We start from the raw sequence: 17,792 nt of genomic DNA on the forward strand, positions 1-17,792 counted from the left end.
TTTTATATATACAAAAATTCTGTAGTTATATTTTAGGAGCATCTTTGATTTGGTTTACGTTTTACTTTTTGATTAATGTTTGGGTTTCTAGACTACACGCAGTTACTACCACTTGTAGAAAAAAAACAGCGGTGGATGGTGTTAAAACCAAATACCAGAAAAATACTGTGATAGAGTTTGAGGGCCATATCACCCATCCCTACCGTTAACCCAAAAAACAGAGCATTCAAGGACCCAAAAGTGGAGCACAACGTGTCATTTTGTCATTTTCTTAACTAAAACGATGGTGAAACAAGTTGTTGGAAAGCTGTCTTCTATATTAGCTAATATTCGCAATCGCAAAATAGTGTTGGCTCGATACCAAAATTTTGGCTTCGACACGGTACCAGAATCTGAAATCGGCACCACATCGGTTCCATAGGTGATCAATTACCAGCCCCAAAATAAATTATTTGAAAAAATATTAAGAAGATTGCATGAAACTGCTTTGATGCATATTTTATTATTTTTACACCTTTAGACTGTATTACTGAAAAATGCTTTGGTTATGTATACTTATCATCATAAAACAATTTTGAACAACAATTAAATGTTTCAAGTAGGTGTATTTAATAGTAGCATTCAAGATGTAAACTGAATCATCACTGCACAGTTTTCACTGTATGAAATAAATATGCAATGGCTAAAAGATATATGCTACAAAAAAAAACTAAATAATGCAACAAAAGTTAATTTTCTCTTTAATATGTGACACAGATGTATTAGGTTACGGTCACTTTAAGGCAAATCCTTTTTTTGATGCGGATTTACATTTAAAACACAACGTACTGCGCTTATGTGAACCTTTTGTGTTTTTGACATAACTGCGTGTGTATTTGACAGTACAAGAACATATATACAAGACTCATAAGAGAACATGATGATGCTGAGTAGGCTAACTAAGATGTCTGGAACAGAGATAACGTTATATATAGGGATGCAACAAATTGAAAATTCTTGGCCGAAACCAAAAACCGGAAAAGAGGAAACCAAGGCCGAAAACCGAAACACCGAAATAAATTATGCCAATTATTAGAAACATTGCATTTATGGCTATGACCTTTTACTAACTTTACTAAAATCAAGGCATTGCAATTGCATAAATTAATATTAAAGTTTCAAAGAATAAATCAATTACAAATTATGCAAATATTTATTGAGCACATTGCTACAATGCACAGTATAAAATAAAATTCAAACTTAAATGTTTAACTTGACCCTACTCATTAAATAATAATGTACAGCACTTATGGGGATGGGGACTTCAGACAGATAAACATCTACCTGTTAAGCGGTTGACCTTGTCATCTGCCTGACATTTTAGAAAGATTTGAGCTAGTGTATTTAAATAGGGCCAGTGCATAATTAACATTTTTATCAAATAAAAAAATATCTAGCAGAAATATGGCTACAATCTTATAGTCATATAGAAGCCTAAGAACAGAATAGACTTCCTATTAATTGAGGCACTTTCTTGCAGGATTTCACTGAACATATCAGACAACGACGGTGCATGTCCCTCATCTGGTGCAGAGGACAAGTCTTTTTTTCGGCGCTCTGATCTACTGCGCTTTGCGCTTCACCGTCTGCACGAGGGTTCTCCGCATACATCGCGGCCCGGATCGCAATGACCTTCTTGCGATGCGATTGACGCGAATGGAGCGTTCGCGTGATTCGCGCGAGTAGAAAAATCTGAACTTTGGCGAAAATTTGCGCCGCATTAACCAATCAGGAGCTTGTTCTAGTAGGGTTGTAAGCGCGCGGCAGAAGCCCCTCCCATGACGCAAATTCGCATCTGTAATAAAGCGAATTGGACGCGCGAATGATGCGAGTAAACTCAAAATGTTCAAGCGTTCCAACTACACGCGAATAGCGCGATTTACAGCATTTGGTGTTAACACTCTATAAGAGTATTTACGAGATTTACTAAAATACGTCTACAAGTACGCGCTGGTCGCGGTTTCTGTTTGCGTCATCACAACATTTCGGCCGTATTGTTTCTGTGATAAAAGTCTTTCGGGCCAAAACCGAAAATGTCATTATGGGCCCTTAACAAAACTGTAAAAGATGGAGGAATCATTCCCGTCCATTTTTGCAACACGGCCCGAACAAATTTTACAAGCTCAAAGTCAAGTCTGACTGTGGCGTGACCCATCAATCCTGGACCGCCAGGGTCCACATGTGTTCTGTGTCCATTTTGTATGACTTGGCTGAGTGGGTTGCTTGATGTCACATACACAATCCAGATCTGATCTAGAGTTACATCAGACCTTTCTCAATCCAAACAGCTGGGGTCATTTGTCTAGCCATCACAGTAGAGAAGCTACAGTGATGATGCTGTTATATACTGAGATCCGATTGGTTGACACAGTTATTTGACATTGTCATTGGTCCACTTTCTGTCACTGATCGTGTGAAGATGGGACGTAAACATCACAGCCATGTTCCTTAAGCTGTTGACTTGTGTTGACTTAAAGCGTTAACAGTATAAATCAGTCTTGATGCGACATTTAAAACATACATGTTAGTTAGCTGTTAATCTTTAGTTCTGATGTCATTTTCTCCCACACCTCCAGACCTGGAAAATGTTATATAAGACTGTAAAAGGGTTCCTCACGTGGATGTGTGATGTGCAGAGATTGATTCAGGTTTCATCAGAGCTCTTAAGACTTCAGTCGATGTCATGCTTCTGCGTTCAGACACGTGTGTGTTAAAACACATCATGAATAATTCATGACTCCATTGCAGCACAGTACATTCAGAGCTACTGCGCTTTATTTAAAACTCTTAATCGAGGGCAGTTTGTTCCCCTCCACCGGCTGCTATCAAAGGCATCACGTCTCTCTCTTTCTGTGTGTGTGTATTCAACACTTCTCTCTCTCTTTGACCTTCTTTTATTGCTGCCGAGTTGACACGACAAACTGCATGTGTAACCAGGAGCTGCACGTCTCCATAGCGACCGGAAGCAGCAGCAGGACTGGCAGCCGTGCAAACCTTTCTTCATCTTCATCAGCTCATAAACTTCTCTGGTGTTTATGATGAATCGGTGATGCTCTTCAGAGATCTAGCAGGTGTTGTCAAGGGCGACAGGTCACGTGATGATAGAAGTATGTGACATTACTGAAGCAGGGCTTAGTTTTCCGGCTTGCGGTGTTTGTCTGCGGAAAAAAAAGATTTATTAAAAAAAATTACATTAAAAAGCTTATTGATGTCATTCAGAGTTGAAAAGTTCACCTACCAATGGAATAAGAGGAACACACGGCTATCACTCTCAACCAAACAGACATCAAACATTACCAGCCAATCAGAATAAAAAAGGGGCGAGTCTTGGTTACCGGAGTGGAGACGTCACGTTGGAGAGTACGTTAGCAAGCAAATAGTTGCAGGATCGAGAGTAAGTTTAAGCCTAAAAGGGGCGCAGTCCATCATGACAAATGTGACATACACAAATTGGAGACTGTGACATAAAGACCAATTACTTTGTGTTTTATCAAAGAGTTGAGTCATAAACATGTATTTTTTTGTCTGAAGTGAGCGTAAAAAGTTGAGAAATCAAACTGATATCAATACATTAGTGACAGCAGCCTCCTGCTATTCTGTGTGGTTGATATGACTCAAACAAAAGAAAAGGAAAGCACTCACTGCTGACTTCATTTGTAGCTTTAATAGGAATTGATATGGTTTTCGTTTCACAGTTTTTAGTGCAAAATTTGCCAGTAGGAATTTAAAAATGGAAAATAAATCTGCCTCCACTAATCATTATAAAAACAAATGAGCTCAAAAAGGTGATCACTTCTTCTTTTTTGAGGGCTCATTTTTGCTAACCTGCTACGATCTCATTACTATGTGTTGTATATGTGACTTTTGCCATATCATCACCTTAATACCTATGACACTAGTGATTCAATTACAACTAGAGCAAAACATATTGTAGTAGAGGACAAAAGTAATCATAGATCTGGTCAATTTATTTTGCTCTCAAAATGCCACCCTGGATAGGCCAAAAAAGGATTTTTATTATGATGAACTTGGTTGAATTTAGTATGTTAAGCTATGTGTTGTGTTCCTGTGTCTTTCAGAAGAAAGTTGTGTGTGAAAGCAGATTGTGTTTTTTTCATGGCGTCATGTATCCATGTGCGTGTGATGGAAAGGTAATTTTGTGAGTCCTCAGAGAAAAGTGTGTGTGTGTGTCTGTTGTGAGGTTTGATCCCATCACAGATACCATCCACACAAACACACTCTCTCTTTCTGCTGTTTTTGTCTGGTGTGTGTGTTGTCCTGAGGTTTTATGAGAGTCACATGAATCTCTCTGTGATTGAATTGGTTTATGCTGAGATGTAATAAACACAATTACTGACGTGTTTTATTCTGCTGTATTAGAGTCATGTGTTTCTCATGCACAGCTCATGAATTTTGCTACTGTGATGTCATCAGCGGCGGCTGGTGCACAATTTTTTTGAGGGGACGCATCAAACCATTTGACATGTGATGTAATCATATCATAACGGCTCAGCTAAAACAGGTTTAACTATCGAAGAATGTAATGGTGTTTATTAATAGTCCAAATTAAAAAAAGATTGCAGTATACTTTACTTTTTACCAGAGGTAAACATGACTTGACTCGAGTCTGACTCGAGTCACAATTTTCAGGACTTGCGACTTGCTTGACAGAAGTAAGAAAATGACTTGACTTGACTTTGATTTGAGAGCAGGTGACTTGCGACTTGACTTGACTTTAAATGGAAGACTCGACAATGACTTGAACTTTGTAAAGTAATGAAATTAGCTAAAATAATTATTGTGACTCGGCAGCACTACAGCGCCTGTCCCTTTAACGCTGCTCAACTCAAACCGCGCCAAACAAGGTGTAACAGCCAATTACTGTAGAGCAGTTAGGATAGAGAGGAAACTGCGCATGCGCCTGGCGGCTTGAAACAGTTGTGGCCGTTACAATGGCAGACAACAGTCTAGCTGTTGAGCTCCACAGATAGTCACGTTTGGCTATAAGGACTTTGAACTGGACCGTGAAAAATAAAAAAGATTTGCCAGATGCAGAGCATGCAACGCGAGGATTTCTGACACGACAACCACAACGTCCAATTTCATCCGACATTACAAGAACCACAAGGAAGGGTAAGAAAGTAATTTCTTTATAGTCAGAGTAATAAAACGATTACTAATATAATGAATTAATCGTTTCTGTTTGTCATAACTTTGCCTTGGTTGTTTTTTTATTATTAGAAATGTGGTCATCGATCATCACTGATAGGCCTACATCTCATCTCATAGTTAGATGAATTGGGGAATCTGGCTATAACGGCGTAGCCCGGATTTTTATGTTCTTAAAACATAAAAATAAAGAAGGGCTTCTCTGTATTACATGTAGGCGAATGTCTATATTAAATGTGCGCATGTTCATGTGTTTGTGTGGACTGTGTGTGGAAGCTGAATAGCAGCTCGCTTATATACTGCGCATGACCGGGTGATGGACGCGCCGGTGACATCACTTGGACTTAAATAACTCTTTAAAAACTTTTCGGTCATACTGACGAGAATAATTTCATAGTTCGAATCTGTTAACTGTTTGGATTTTTTATAATGACAATAACAACAAATAATGAAACCAGTTCAAATAGAAAACAAATATTCTCAGATTATATATTACGTATGAAACGTGCATATTGCGCGTCCACCGCAGAGATGACGATTAAGCATCATAACTTCATCACTGGGCTATATTAACATACATTTAATTTATATTCTACCGAAATGAAAAAGATCCGTTCATTTTGATAAACAGTATTCAATATCGAAGTATAGAATAAACATACAATAGTCAAGTTGTCAGTCACAATACTTAGTTTATAAGCTTCATAGCCTGTATAAATGCTTAAGTCATTCTGTCAGATACAAGTATTTCCATTTCTGTGTAGACGTTGCAATTAAATTGAATTAGATTTTATTATACATTTCAGACTGGATTTCTTTTGTGTAAGCAACACTTTTATTTTCAGATATTAATGTTGCACAGATATGCATATAATTCATATATAGCAATGTGAATAAGATACATAATGTATGTATATAAGTTCATCTTTTCTGTGCAAAAATAAACATGTAACTAAAAAATTAACCTCTGTTTATTTTAGTACTGCGACTTGACTTGACTTGACTTGAAACTTATCAGGACTTGACTTGACTTGCTTAGGGTGAACCCTTGACTTGACTTGCTTAGGGTGAACCCTTGACTTGACTTGCTTGATTTGTCTAAACTGTGACTCGAGACTTGACTCGAGACTTGATGGTTAAGACTTGAGACTTGCTTGGACTTGACCATATGTGACTTGTTCCCATCTCTGCTTTTTACTGTAGTAAACAGCACTTTTGCACTTTTTGCAAAGTACATAATAGGCTTAATACCCTGATTTTGAGGTGGAAAGTAGAGGTCGACCGATATGCGTTTTTCAGGCCGATAGCGATATCGATTATTTCCATGTGAATTAGACCGATAGCTGATATTTTGAACCGATATGGTGTAAAAACGAAAAATTTATATAGAAATTAAGAACACAGGCTCTGAAACATTTAAAAGATTTTTAATTCTGACTGAGAAATCTTAATCATAAAACTCATATTAATAATAACAAAAGAAAGAAGGGAGCACCCAGCAGAATTCTGTGAACATTTTGTAAACCATAAGCAACACAGTAAAAAACAACATGGAACAAATGAAAAAATGAATTGAATGGAATAATTTATATTTATTTATGGAAAAAAATATGTTCTGATGACTTTAACATTGCATACAATACTATTCAATTAATCATTTAGATCATCATTGGATTAACTAGCACAATTTGAATTTATATAATAAGTGTAAATAATTGAATTGCCTTCATAGCTTATTGTGTATGTTGTTGAAAAGACCGCAATGTTTTCATGAAGCTATAACATTAAAAGCATATTTTAGGCACACTTAGTTAGTACATTAGCCTATTCCTTGACTGTATTGTCGGCAAGACGGGCATTTAATCACACCCGTGTGTGTCTCTGAACATTTATGTGTATGTTGCGAAAAATATCTTGATCTTACATTTGTCGCGAGCAACTTGAGATTGCGGAGTCTATATGTGTGTGTGTGTGTGCGCATGCATGAGAGCGCTCTGACTGAAGGCCGACGATTCAAGTTCTTTATGCTTTAAAATGTCTTGTATTTTTGAAATGGCGTCATTTTAAGTGACGTGCAAAACGCCAGCTCGATCAATTACAAGAAACGCGTGTGCAGTGTGCTGCTCGCTTGCAGAGCAAATCATTGTTTTACTGAGGATGTGGATTATATCTACATGATAATAATGCGTAAATCCCGCGGAACCTGCAGGAAACCCGCAAAGCTGCTCCGAAATTCAGGCACTAATTATATTGCAGTGTTTCGCATCTTCAGTGCAGTGGATTGAGATTTATTTCAACGTCTGATGCTGCTTTACCTCATAGAGCATGAACCCGAAGCAGCGCTTTCGGTGTGAGAGTGAAAAACACTTTCTGTTCCGCAGCCTCCCGCGTTGATTGGCCGGACTCGTGACTTGGTCCCAACAAATCAGAGGGGCAGTGGGCGGGCATTACTCTAGGCAAACCCCTAGAGTGACGTGTTCCGACTGCTCTCGCTAAATCCTTGGCTGCGTCAGAGCCAAAAAGCGCATTTCAAAATTAAATGACTTTATCAGCAAATCGGCTTTGAAAATGATCGATATCGATTATCGGCTAAATCTTTGATATCAACGCCGATAACCGGCAGTTCAATAATCGGTCGACCACTAGTGGAAAGCATGTGTACACTTTTTGAGTATCTGTACTATACTTGCATATATTTTTTTACTGTACCTCACTATATTTGCATGACAAATATCCAACTTTTCATGCTACAAATTGATTTTCTTGGCCAACCGCCCCCTCTCTACCACGTTTGGGCTGCTTCTATGACACACCTGAATCAACTCAGCCTTGGTGTTTTAATGAGGGAGACGTCCACAACATTTTAGAAGGCAAATAAGTTCAGTTGTGTATACTTTTTTCCATCTCTGATTAAGTAATTATAGGCAAAAGATCTAATTAAACTTTTTATCCGATTAATTGAATGGCGAAAAAGCAATCGTTAGTTGCAGTCCAACACTATTGTAGTGTATGGAGTGTTCAGGAATCTCTGGAATTATTAATAATGTCCATCCTAGAGAGAGGAACTCTGTGTAGTGTTTTGGTTGGCCATTCATCTCTTCTGTAACAAACTACAAGAGTAACTTTTCAGTTAAATTGAGTCCAATAAAAATAATAACGTCCATCGGGTGGCTCGTTATTTATTTGTGTTAAGCTATATAATCACAACAACTAAAGTTAGTACTAAGGATGTAACAATATGATGAATATCGTGTTATCACAATATTATGGTGGTCACATGACTGCATGAAACGATAGGTCATCCCTGCCTAACATGGAGTATGTTAGATAAAAATAAAAAAGACGTTATCTTTTCACAAGGTCCATCTGGTGCAGGTATTTAAGGGTTTTTACGTCATTGACCCATCTCATACTATAACTGGGTATGAATCCAAGCAACAGTTATGAGTAGAGGATCAAGAAAGAGGATGGCACATTTACAAGTCATCGTTTGACATTTTAAATATTGCATTAAGAATAGTACTATATACCGAGGTAAATCACACAGTAATATTTTGATATGGTAACATCCCTTATTAGTTATACTGAAACGTTTATAGAATCTATATAGTGAAAAAATATAACTTTGTTCCAAGTAAAAGTGAAACAGATCTGAAGTTGCTGCGTGAAATGACCCAATGAAATCATGAATATGTTATTTAATGCGTGTCATCACCCATCACCTGTTTGCAGAGATGAGCGCATGCTGTTAAAGCGCTTCTTTCTGGAGAGTCTGTGGTTAGTCAGACAGAACTGTGATTGTTTTGAAATGTTCGTGGAGTGTCCACTATAAAACAAATAATGGAATATCAAAATAATTGTTAGTTGCCGTTATAAATATTGTCAACTAAACCTGTCTGTGTGTTTGACTGTGACAGACAGACAGTTGTGTGTGTCTCAGGGCATGAGATTAGTTTTAACAGCTTGTGTTGAGTGTCATCTGCAAGCGTCGCAGTTTGAGGATTAGTGTGTAAGAACGTGCACATGCACACACTTGCACACACAAATACACACAGTCTGGGCTGGTGTTCTTTCTGTTATAGACAGAATGTAAATAATCCTCATCTTAATAAAGGAGGAAGTGTTTTGAGGAAGTGATTGAATGAAATGACACCTGCAGCGGTAACTGATTGACTACATTATGATGTGACTTTAGTTTCTGTGAATTTAACAAGAAGAAAAGATGATGTATTTATTACTGTGTGTAATCTACTGTCGGTGTCATGAAAATGAAGTTAACACGTCACACATTATTATCAGAACTCATTATTTCAGCACGTCAGATCTTTATTGTATTAAACCTGATGATGATGTAACACAGATGTGTGTTTGAGGACATGATGTCATCTCTCTCTCTCTTTCCTTGGGTGTTTTTCAGCAGTGGTTTTCCCCTGGCCGTGTCTCAATCTCATGTCTCTCGCTCTGTATTGTGTGTGTGGAACAGCTGTGTTCTCCAGCATTCCTCCTGCTTTAGCACATGAGTTTACTCTTTGTGTATGTACCTGCAAGGGATTTGTACCTAAAAGTGAGACAAATGACAATCCGAGCAAAACCTTTAATTGTGGATGTCCTCATTCGTAAAATGTTTATAGTAAAATATAGCCAATAAAGTTTTTTCCAAAATTGTAATTATATTCTTTTAGTGTTAGAGTTCATTTGTGTATGAAAACAATAGAAATCTATGGAATGTTCTTATAGAGAAAGAGAGAAATGTGTGTATGTGTCCAGATGAATTTGAGGGGTGTGTGATGTGAATTTACAGTGAAAAGCTTTAGATTGCTGAGCATAAATCATTCAGTATAAAATATGTTTTTGTTGTATGCAGGGCTCAACGCCAAGGATTTTTCATGTTGTCTATCTTCCTTCTGTATACGTATCATATAGCCAGAAGATATATATAAATTATCAGAACTTAATTTGATATCTTCATTACATTTTCTTAACTTGCCTACATATTAACTATGGTGAGCATTTAAATGAACTGTAATGCATCCATTAAGTCAGTCTAAGAAAAATGAGCTATGAGATATAGAATTGTAATGGGAGATTGGTACAGTGAAATAAAATGAGCCATTCCGTGAAATAGATTTTTGGTCATTCCTCCCACCCAAACTTCACCATAAAAACTGAATACAAGTACTACAGTTATAATGTTATAGGAGACAGTAGCAGTGAATGTTTTTTCTCTTCGTCCTTTGTGGTTTGATGAATGTTAAAATCGGAGATGTTTATTATGCCGCTGCCCCTTTAAGAGATGCACAGATGTAATAAACTAACACTCGCTTCATTTCCAAACAGTTTGTTTACGAAAAGCATTAAAGGAATACTTTTACAAGGACTCTTGCTAATCTGGGCATTTTGGCATAATGTTGTGGGATATGTCTGTTAAGAAGATGTGAAAGAGAGCTCAATTCAGTATCTTGCGTGTTGTTGGAGATGCAGGGAGCGGGCTAATCATACCGTGAGAGCCGAATCGAGGTATCTTTTGTGTCGTCGTGTGAGTATAGGAAGGCTTTAAAATTTGCAAATGATAAGTTTTGTGTTGATACTGGCCCCCGTCCTTATTGTCCAGCCCTGTGTATAAATATCTCAGATGTTTTGAATACATCAGTGTTTGTCTTTCATATTGAGGCCGGTGAAAACACCTCTGATGATTTAAAGTGGTCATGAGGACTGTGTAGACTAGAGGCACCTGTGTCAAGGTCTCGTGGTTGGATGATGCAATAAAACGGTTGGAGTCTTACAATGGTGTTCAGTCACGACTCTTTTCAGCAGAACAATTGTCTTGTACTTCTGTACCTGATGAGAAACGTGATCCAGAGCTCACTCACATGGAAGAATGTTTGTGTTCACAGTATTGTCAGGTTAGTGTTGTGCGAGACACACAGATGTTCTCATGCGACACACCTTGCGTGCTCAATGCTGTGTGTTTGCACATGGTGGGGTTTGATGGGGGGAGCGCTGATATGAAAAGAGACTAAAGATAAAAGAAGGTTTTGATGCTTTGATTCTCACATGAGTGGCCGCTGCCCTTTCAGTTTCATCTGAAGAACAATGTCTGTACAGCGTTCACTTATTTAACGTTCTTGTTCTGTGTCTGTAGTGTGACCGGCGTGATGACGACAGAGGTGGGAACAGAGACGGAGGTGAAGAAGGAGCCGGAGAAGGTGCCGGAAGTTCAACAGCAAACGGAGGATCCTGAGAAAGCCTCAGACAGCGTCGCTCCAGATAACCCTGACAAACAGGAGGTATTCGCATTCGTTCAGTGATTCAAAGAAAAATAGATAAATGTAAAAGAAGAATGTTTCAGAAAGCACAGCCACTGTCGGACACCGCTCATCCGTTCCCATCAATCTCATGTACGTGTGTATTTTCTTACGTGTCCTCCCAAGCAGGAGGGGAGCCACAGCGCAGACACCGAACCGAACGCAACTCCTGAACCCAGCAGCCCGCCTCCCGCCGGAGAACAGAAGAAAGAGAAGGGCATCTCTCGCTTCCTGCCTCCATGGCTTAAACGACCAAAGTCACAGAGTCTGGACACAGAGAGCGAGAGCGTGAAGGACGAGAAACGCGAGGAGAAGGAGACGAACGCAGAGCCGCCGGAGGAGGTGAGCGGAGAAAAGAGCAGGTCAGAGGCGGAGAAAGATCGAGAGGAGCAGAAGTCTGTGGGCAGCGCAGATACACAGGTGAAAGCTGTCTCAAACATCATGTGATTCATACAGAATATTACAACCATTTGGGGGTTATAGTTTGCAGCAGTGCATTTGGGGAATGCTATCATAAATATTGCAATATTCTATAATTTAATTTCATGATATCACCTTGTTTTAGTCTTGTTATACTTGCGCGATTAATGTGAGTAGAAACACTGGCACACCAAACACTTCCTTATGTTCAATACGTCAGCATGAAAACATTCACATCCACCCTGTGACATCACACACCAATGAGCATCAGTCACATGACTGTGTGTGTTTGTGTGTCTGCAGCCTGCTAGAGAGGAGACCGAGGGAGAACCAGACGAGAAACCCTCGAGTCCGCAGGAAACCAGTGTTGTGTCTCCAATCAAAGTGACCAAGAAGATGAAGATGGTGGTGTGTCATGTGACCTTACTGGATGGCAACCAGTTCACCTGTGAGGTGGAGGTAAAGAGCTGTCTCCCTCGCTTGCTCGCTCTCTCTGTCTGTCAGCAGCACATATTGTGTGAAAGGAGTGGAGTTTTAGAGAATGTGTTGTTTTTGTACGTTTCTATTTGTATTGTGCAGAATTCATTCCTTTGTGTTATCCTGAAGAAAACCTTTGACAATAGGATCAAATCAGCGTATAGCATCAACATTCGGTGTCTTCAACAGCCGTCATACATTTGTTTTGAGTTAGTTTGGAGTCATTGATGGCCAGTTGGACCTCCCATTCTCCAGTGGATTGTGTGTTTTTAAGAACTCTTGGTGTGTCCAGTTGTCCAGATATGTGTACGTCCTCACAGATGGCAGGTTTTGTTAACCGGTCCCTGCAGGATTTGGCGATTGCAGAATTTTATGCTTCAAAAACATGCCCAGCAAAAGTTGCGGCAACTTGCCAAATGTAGAGATGTCTCTGTGACACTTACAATTTGCTAACAGCATCCATTGCATCTATTTAAAATCTAGCCTCTCCTTCATTTCGCAAAAATTTCAATTTACGAAACGTGATTGGTTACTTGACCTGTCAGTCAAAATGGCCTCTTGGCCGGGCCTTACACTTAAAGGGCCCATGGTTTCCAGACCTTCAGTATGAATCTGCTACATGCTTTTTAATCATAGGAAATTCATTAGTTATGTTTTCACAGGGCATCTCTGGAAAAAACTGTCCGTAGGGTGTGAGTGCGTGAGTGAATGAGTGAGTGTGTGTGCCCTGCGATGGGTTGGCACTCCATCCAGGGTGTATCCTGCCTTGATGCCCGATGACTCCTGAGATAGGCACAGGCTCCCCGTGACCCGAGGTAGTTTGGATAAGCGGTAGAAAATGGAATGGAATGTTTTCACAGGTGGTGGTTTTAAAGAAGAACCCTATTTACCAGTTCAAGTTGTATTTGTATTTTTTTGTAAAAAAAAAAACACCACAATTTTTATTGCAGAATTTGAAAAAAGATGCTTCACATTAACACGGGGCAGGTCTGGGTGAGCATTCGCTTTAAGATAGAATGCATCTTTTGTTCCCACACTTTGCTGCATTTAAAGACCGATTGTGTCACAGCAGTGCGAAAAAGGTACGAAAAACACAAGGAGTTTTAGTCGGGCTGAGAATCCTGATAAGCTGTCTGACATGGGCCGGGCGAGAGCCTGAGGGTCTCATACCAGGGCTTAAATTTGAGGCCCGTGCATGGCACTAGTTTGAAGCGATGTGGAAAGGGTTAAACAAAGTGTTTTTGGCGCTAAATAAGGATATCAGAAGATATAACGGTGAAAGATCATAATTATAAATGTCATGGGTGTGCGTGATTCATACAGCTCCGTTGTGTAGATGTGCTGCCCACCTTCTGCTGAAGCAACAGAGAGGGGGAAGCATTTGGTCTAGCTGTAACAATGGCACAATGAATCAATGTTGCAATTCAACATAATTCTAAGAAATATTTGTTGTTATAAGAAAAAAAAATTGGCTCGTTTTACGACTGTAGCGGGACGCCGGCCATAGTCTCGTCAATGAATGGGAAACACTGGGATGATTTATGAACTCTGTAAGGAACTCGTTGAAAGAATAACATGTGATATTAGAGACATGTAATAAATGGACTCTTGAATATACTGCAAACATAAAACAGGCAGACATCAGTTTCACTCACCACATGCAGTTCATGTCCTGCATCTTTTAGCGCTGGGGCGGCTCCAGTTTCAAAAGATCTCCAAATCCAGCATTATATTTAATGAATTTAATAATAAAATGTAATCCGTTAACAGTTAATGTTCGGATAACAAGCATCGTTCTTGGTTAGGAAAATTAACCGAAATGAGCTTCCCTAGAAACAACGCATCATTTCTTTTTTAAATGATCTAATGTTGAACACTTCCGCCTAAAATATATCTCTCTATAAAGATCTTTAAAATATGTTCATAGACACAGAACGCTAGATGATGTTACACCGTAGCTTGCCACAATAAATGCCATACATGCGTCCTATAGTGTGATATCAAAAATTGCGAAAATAAAATGTAAATATATTATTTTATACTATGAAATGGTTATAATATATAATAGCATAAGAGAGATTCATCTCCATTGTTAGGATTCATTTATGGTTTATTTGTCAACTACCCACATATACATTAACATATGCTTTAATTTGTTTATTTGTTTATTTATTTGCTTTTTTATTCTGCTCTGTAGTTATTTTGTTTGACAGAATTAAGAAATCACATTTAAATCATCTTAATTGTCAAATTATTTTTTTATTATCAAAGTTGTTGAGGCTGCAGGATGTGGTGCTGGGTTCAGCAGTGATGATGGAATAAGAAGAGACAGTGTTCTAACAGGAGTGATGACCTTTGACCCTGCAGTGATTTGATGGGTGTGTTAAGTGATTTTTTTGGGGGGGGTCTCACAGGTTCAACCCCCATCATCAGCTGTGGATGTGACTGCCAATATCCTGATTAGCAGAATTCACTTTGAGTTATTATCAGTCAATACTGATCACTGCTTGATTTATTTTGTGTCTGTGTGCTGTAGTCGATACTGATCATTATTTTGATGAGTTTAGGAGCAGTAGTTCATCGATATTGTATGTAATGCACAGACGAAAGATAGGGCTGGGGGGAGTGATGGAATATTCCATTAGATGTAGAATTATTAAAGGAGATTCATACCGTGAATTAGATTTTTGAGCGTTCCACCCACCCCTAACGCTTAGATACTGTCACAGTGCATCATGGGATTGACCGGTCAACACCAGAATGTTTTAGATATTACATTCAATTTACGAGTGTGAGTGTCTGTGTGTTCCTGGGAACTGAACCCCTGACCCTCACGCTGCCAGCACATACCTCTGCTCATTGATGTGGAGGAACACAGTATAGTGCTGCGGGTGGTCATGTGTTGTGTTATTTACAGAAGGAGGTCCGGTGTTGTAATGACAGTCCTACAGAAGCACTTTTGTCCTGCAGCAGAAATGCTGAGGTTCAGCTCTCTTCTATTCTTCTGATGTATTCATGCATGTTTACTCAGACATGAACGCATGAAACAAAGCATTCCACACAATGAGCTCTCTGATGACTGCAGAGACAACCCCTCTGTTCAGACGCTTCTGTAAAACAATCAGCCAATCACAGCGCTCGGACACTCAACCAATCACTGCGCACTGACCCAAGTTACAGCAGAGCATGTGTGTGCGGTGACATATGTACATGAGAGAAAAGATTCTGAATTGAGTTACAAAACCATCATGACCAACTCTCTCTCTCTCTCTCTCTCTCAGGGATTAGTTTGATGGTTATGCTTTAGGACAGGGCTGTTGGTAGTTGATACTCTGCTGAACTCTTGTGTTGTATGTGTGTTGAGGTGGATGTGATCAGAAGTGTGGCTCACTTTAGGGACATGACGTCTCCAGGCTCCGCCCCCTGGGCGTCGGCCGGCACCTGAGAGGTTATTGTGTGAGATCTAAATTAGCATCACGTGATGTTCAGTGCCTGTGTGTCTAAGCTTCTGTCCTCTCTACTGACTTTTACCCACAATGCACTTCTCGGTAATGCAGCTGTCTGAGGAACTAACATTTCACTATTGATCCAGTGCAAACTGAAATCCATTAGTGTGTGTGTGTATGTATATGTGTGTAGCCGTGAGCGTTCAGACAGCAGATGTCCTGTTTACTAAGTGTAACGTGTCATCAGTCAATCTGACAGCTCACATGAACTAAAAGCAATTTGAGGGTTTTTTGTGCCATAAACAAACAGATTTAATGTGTCATGTGTCATTTTCCTCTAGTAAGGGATAATGTCCGTCCAGCCGATTGTTATCGGAGAATAAACCCATCAGGATGATCAAGACACCAAGGGGAGGATAAGAACCGGCCGGCTGTACATTATCCTGATTTTCTTACCACACCAGTAAATTATTGATCTGAAATGTTTTATAATCTCATTTATAACTAAATCAAAGCTCCCGTAAAGAAAATATTTCCTCTCAGCTTTACAGCAAGACACAAAGTTCAAACACAATTTGTTTAATCATTTGTAAATATAATCTCATATGTTATTAATTCGCTATAATAGTAATACATATTCTAATTAGGGCTGTGCAATGATTCATCGCATTGAAGATAAGAGTTTAGATAATATATGTCTGTGCAAATTCATTTTGTATTTATTAACAACACATACACATACGTGTTTTAGAAAAATAAAAGATGAAACGGTCCGTTCTGGTCCTTGATTCTGATTGGTTGAGCCAAGTTTTAAGCCCTTATTTACAACGCATGACCGCATTACATAGACTAAATATCCACAAAATAAATATAAAAAAGGCCCGATTCACATTTTGCGTCTTTTCCGAACGCATATTCATTATTATAAATGTAGACGCGGTAGGCGCACAAAATAGGTGGCTATCTTTTCTTTTCAGGCGTGTCTTTGCCGCATCTAGATGAGAAAATCTCAACTTTTTTGAAAGCTGCAAGCGCACCGCAGATCATGTGACAAGAACCAACCAGCCAATATAGACAAGCTCAATGAAGATGGAGACACAGATGATCACAGCAGAACTAAATCTAGGAGCAGAAGAGGCATTTTCAGTGTATATAATCCATATATCCTACGTTTTTATACCTCCTTGTGTCAACGGGTATCGTGGCCCATCGCTGCTTAGCGACGACAGACGCCAGGAAGTCCAGGCGCTTTGGAAAAAAGGGAGAACACAGTGCAGCTCGTGGTTTTAGACACGAAATGTGAATCGAGCCTAAATGTGCTGAAATCATCATGTGACATGACAAGCACATGAAAATGGGAGGAAAATACTAGTCCATTACTCTGAGTGTTCTGTCTGTAGTGTAGATTGTGCTGAAGATCGTATGATGTCCAGCTTCAGTGAGGAATGCTGAAAGGTCACTGTTCAAAAAGTCTGTAGAAGAAGAGAAACCCCAAATATAAAGCCAGCGTCTCATTCCTCTGGAGTCACTCACAAGTGTCCACTTGTGTCCAGAGCGTGAGGAACGTCTCTTTACGACCCGCGTCTCCTGTGGCATCTGTCCAGTCACCATTCACTGTGGCGCCTGTGCCAACGCTGGCATTCCCAGGAATAGTTCACCCAAATGCTGGAAATTCCTTCCCCCTCGTCCCACATTTAAAGATTGTTGGTCAATGAATACATCATCAACAAAACAGCTGTGTGATTCTTCACCATGTGATTTATGTGTCGTGTGTGTTCTCTCTTTCCTCTAGAAACGGGCTAAAGGTCTCTACCTGTTCTCTGAAGTGTGCAAGCACCTGAATCTGATGGAGAAAGATTATTTTGGCTTGAGCTTTAAAGACAATGCGGAGCAGAGGGTAAGTTACATTCACCTGGACTTATTCTGGGTTTAAATC

The 17,792-nt window shown here is 39.4% G+C and overlaps 1 protein-coding gene across 18 annotated transcripts in view; it reads left to right on the forward strand.

Moving 5' to 3' along the window:
• The window catches only part of epb41l2 (erythrocyte membrane protein band 4.1 like 2), a 58,643-nt gene that overhangs the window by 14,341 nt on the left and 26,510 nt on the right, over positions 1–17,792 (forward strand). For 17 of the 18 annotated variants that reach the window (XR_008908645.1, XM_056764035.1, XM_056764049.1 and 14 more), the window contains exons 2-5: positions 11,351–11,495; positions 11,643–11,933; positions 12,237–12,392; positions 17,649–17,753. Coding sequence is in view for 17 of the 18 variants with exons in the window: in XM_056764035.1 (XP_056620013.1) it covers positions 11,364–11,495; positions 11,643–11,933; positions 12,237–12,392; positions 17,649–17,753 (684 nt within the window). In the remaining variant the exon portion in view is untranslated. The remainder of the gene's footprint in view (positions 1–11,350; positions 11,496–11,642; positions 11,934–12,236; positions 12,393–17,648; positions 17,754–17,792) is intronic. The other variant, XM_056764038.1, reaches the window with a different exon arrangement.

The sequence above is a fragment of the Triplophysa dalaica genome, chromosome 13, assembly GCF_015846415.1.
Source record: "Triplophysa dalaica isolate WHDGS20190420 chromosome 13, ASM1584641v1, whole genome shotgun sequence".
In the NCBI taxonomy this organism is placed as follows: domain Eukaryota; kingdom Metazoa; phylum Chordata; class Actinopteri; order Cypriniformes; family Nemacheilidae; genus Triplophysa; species Triplophysa dalaica.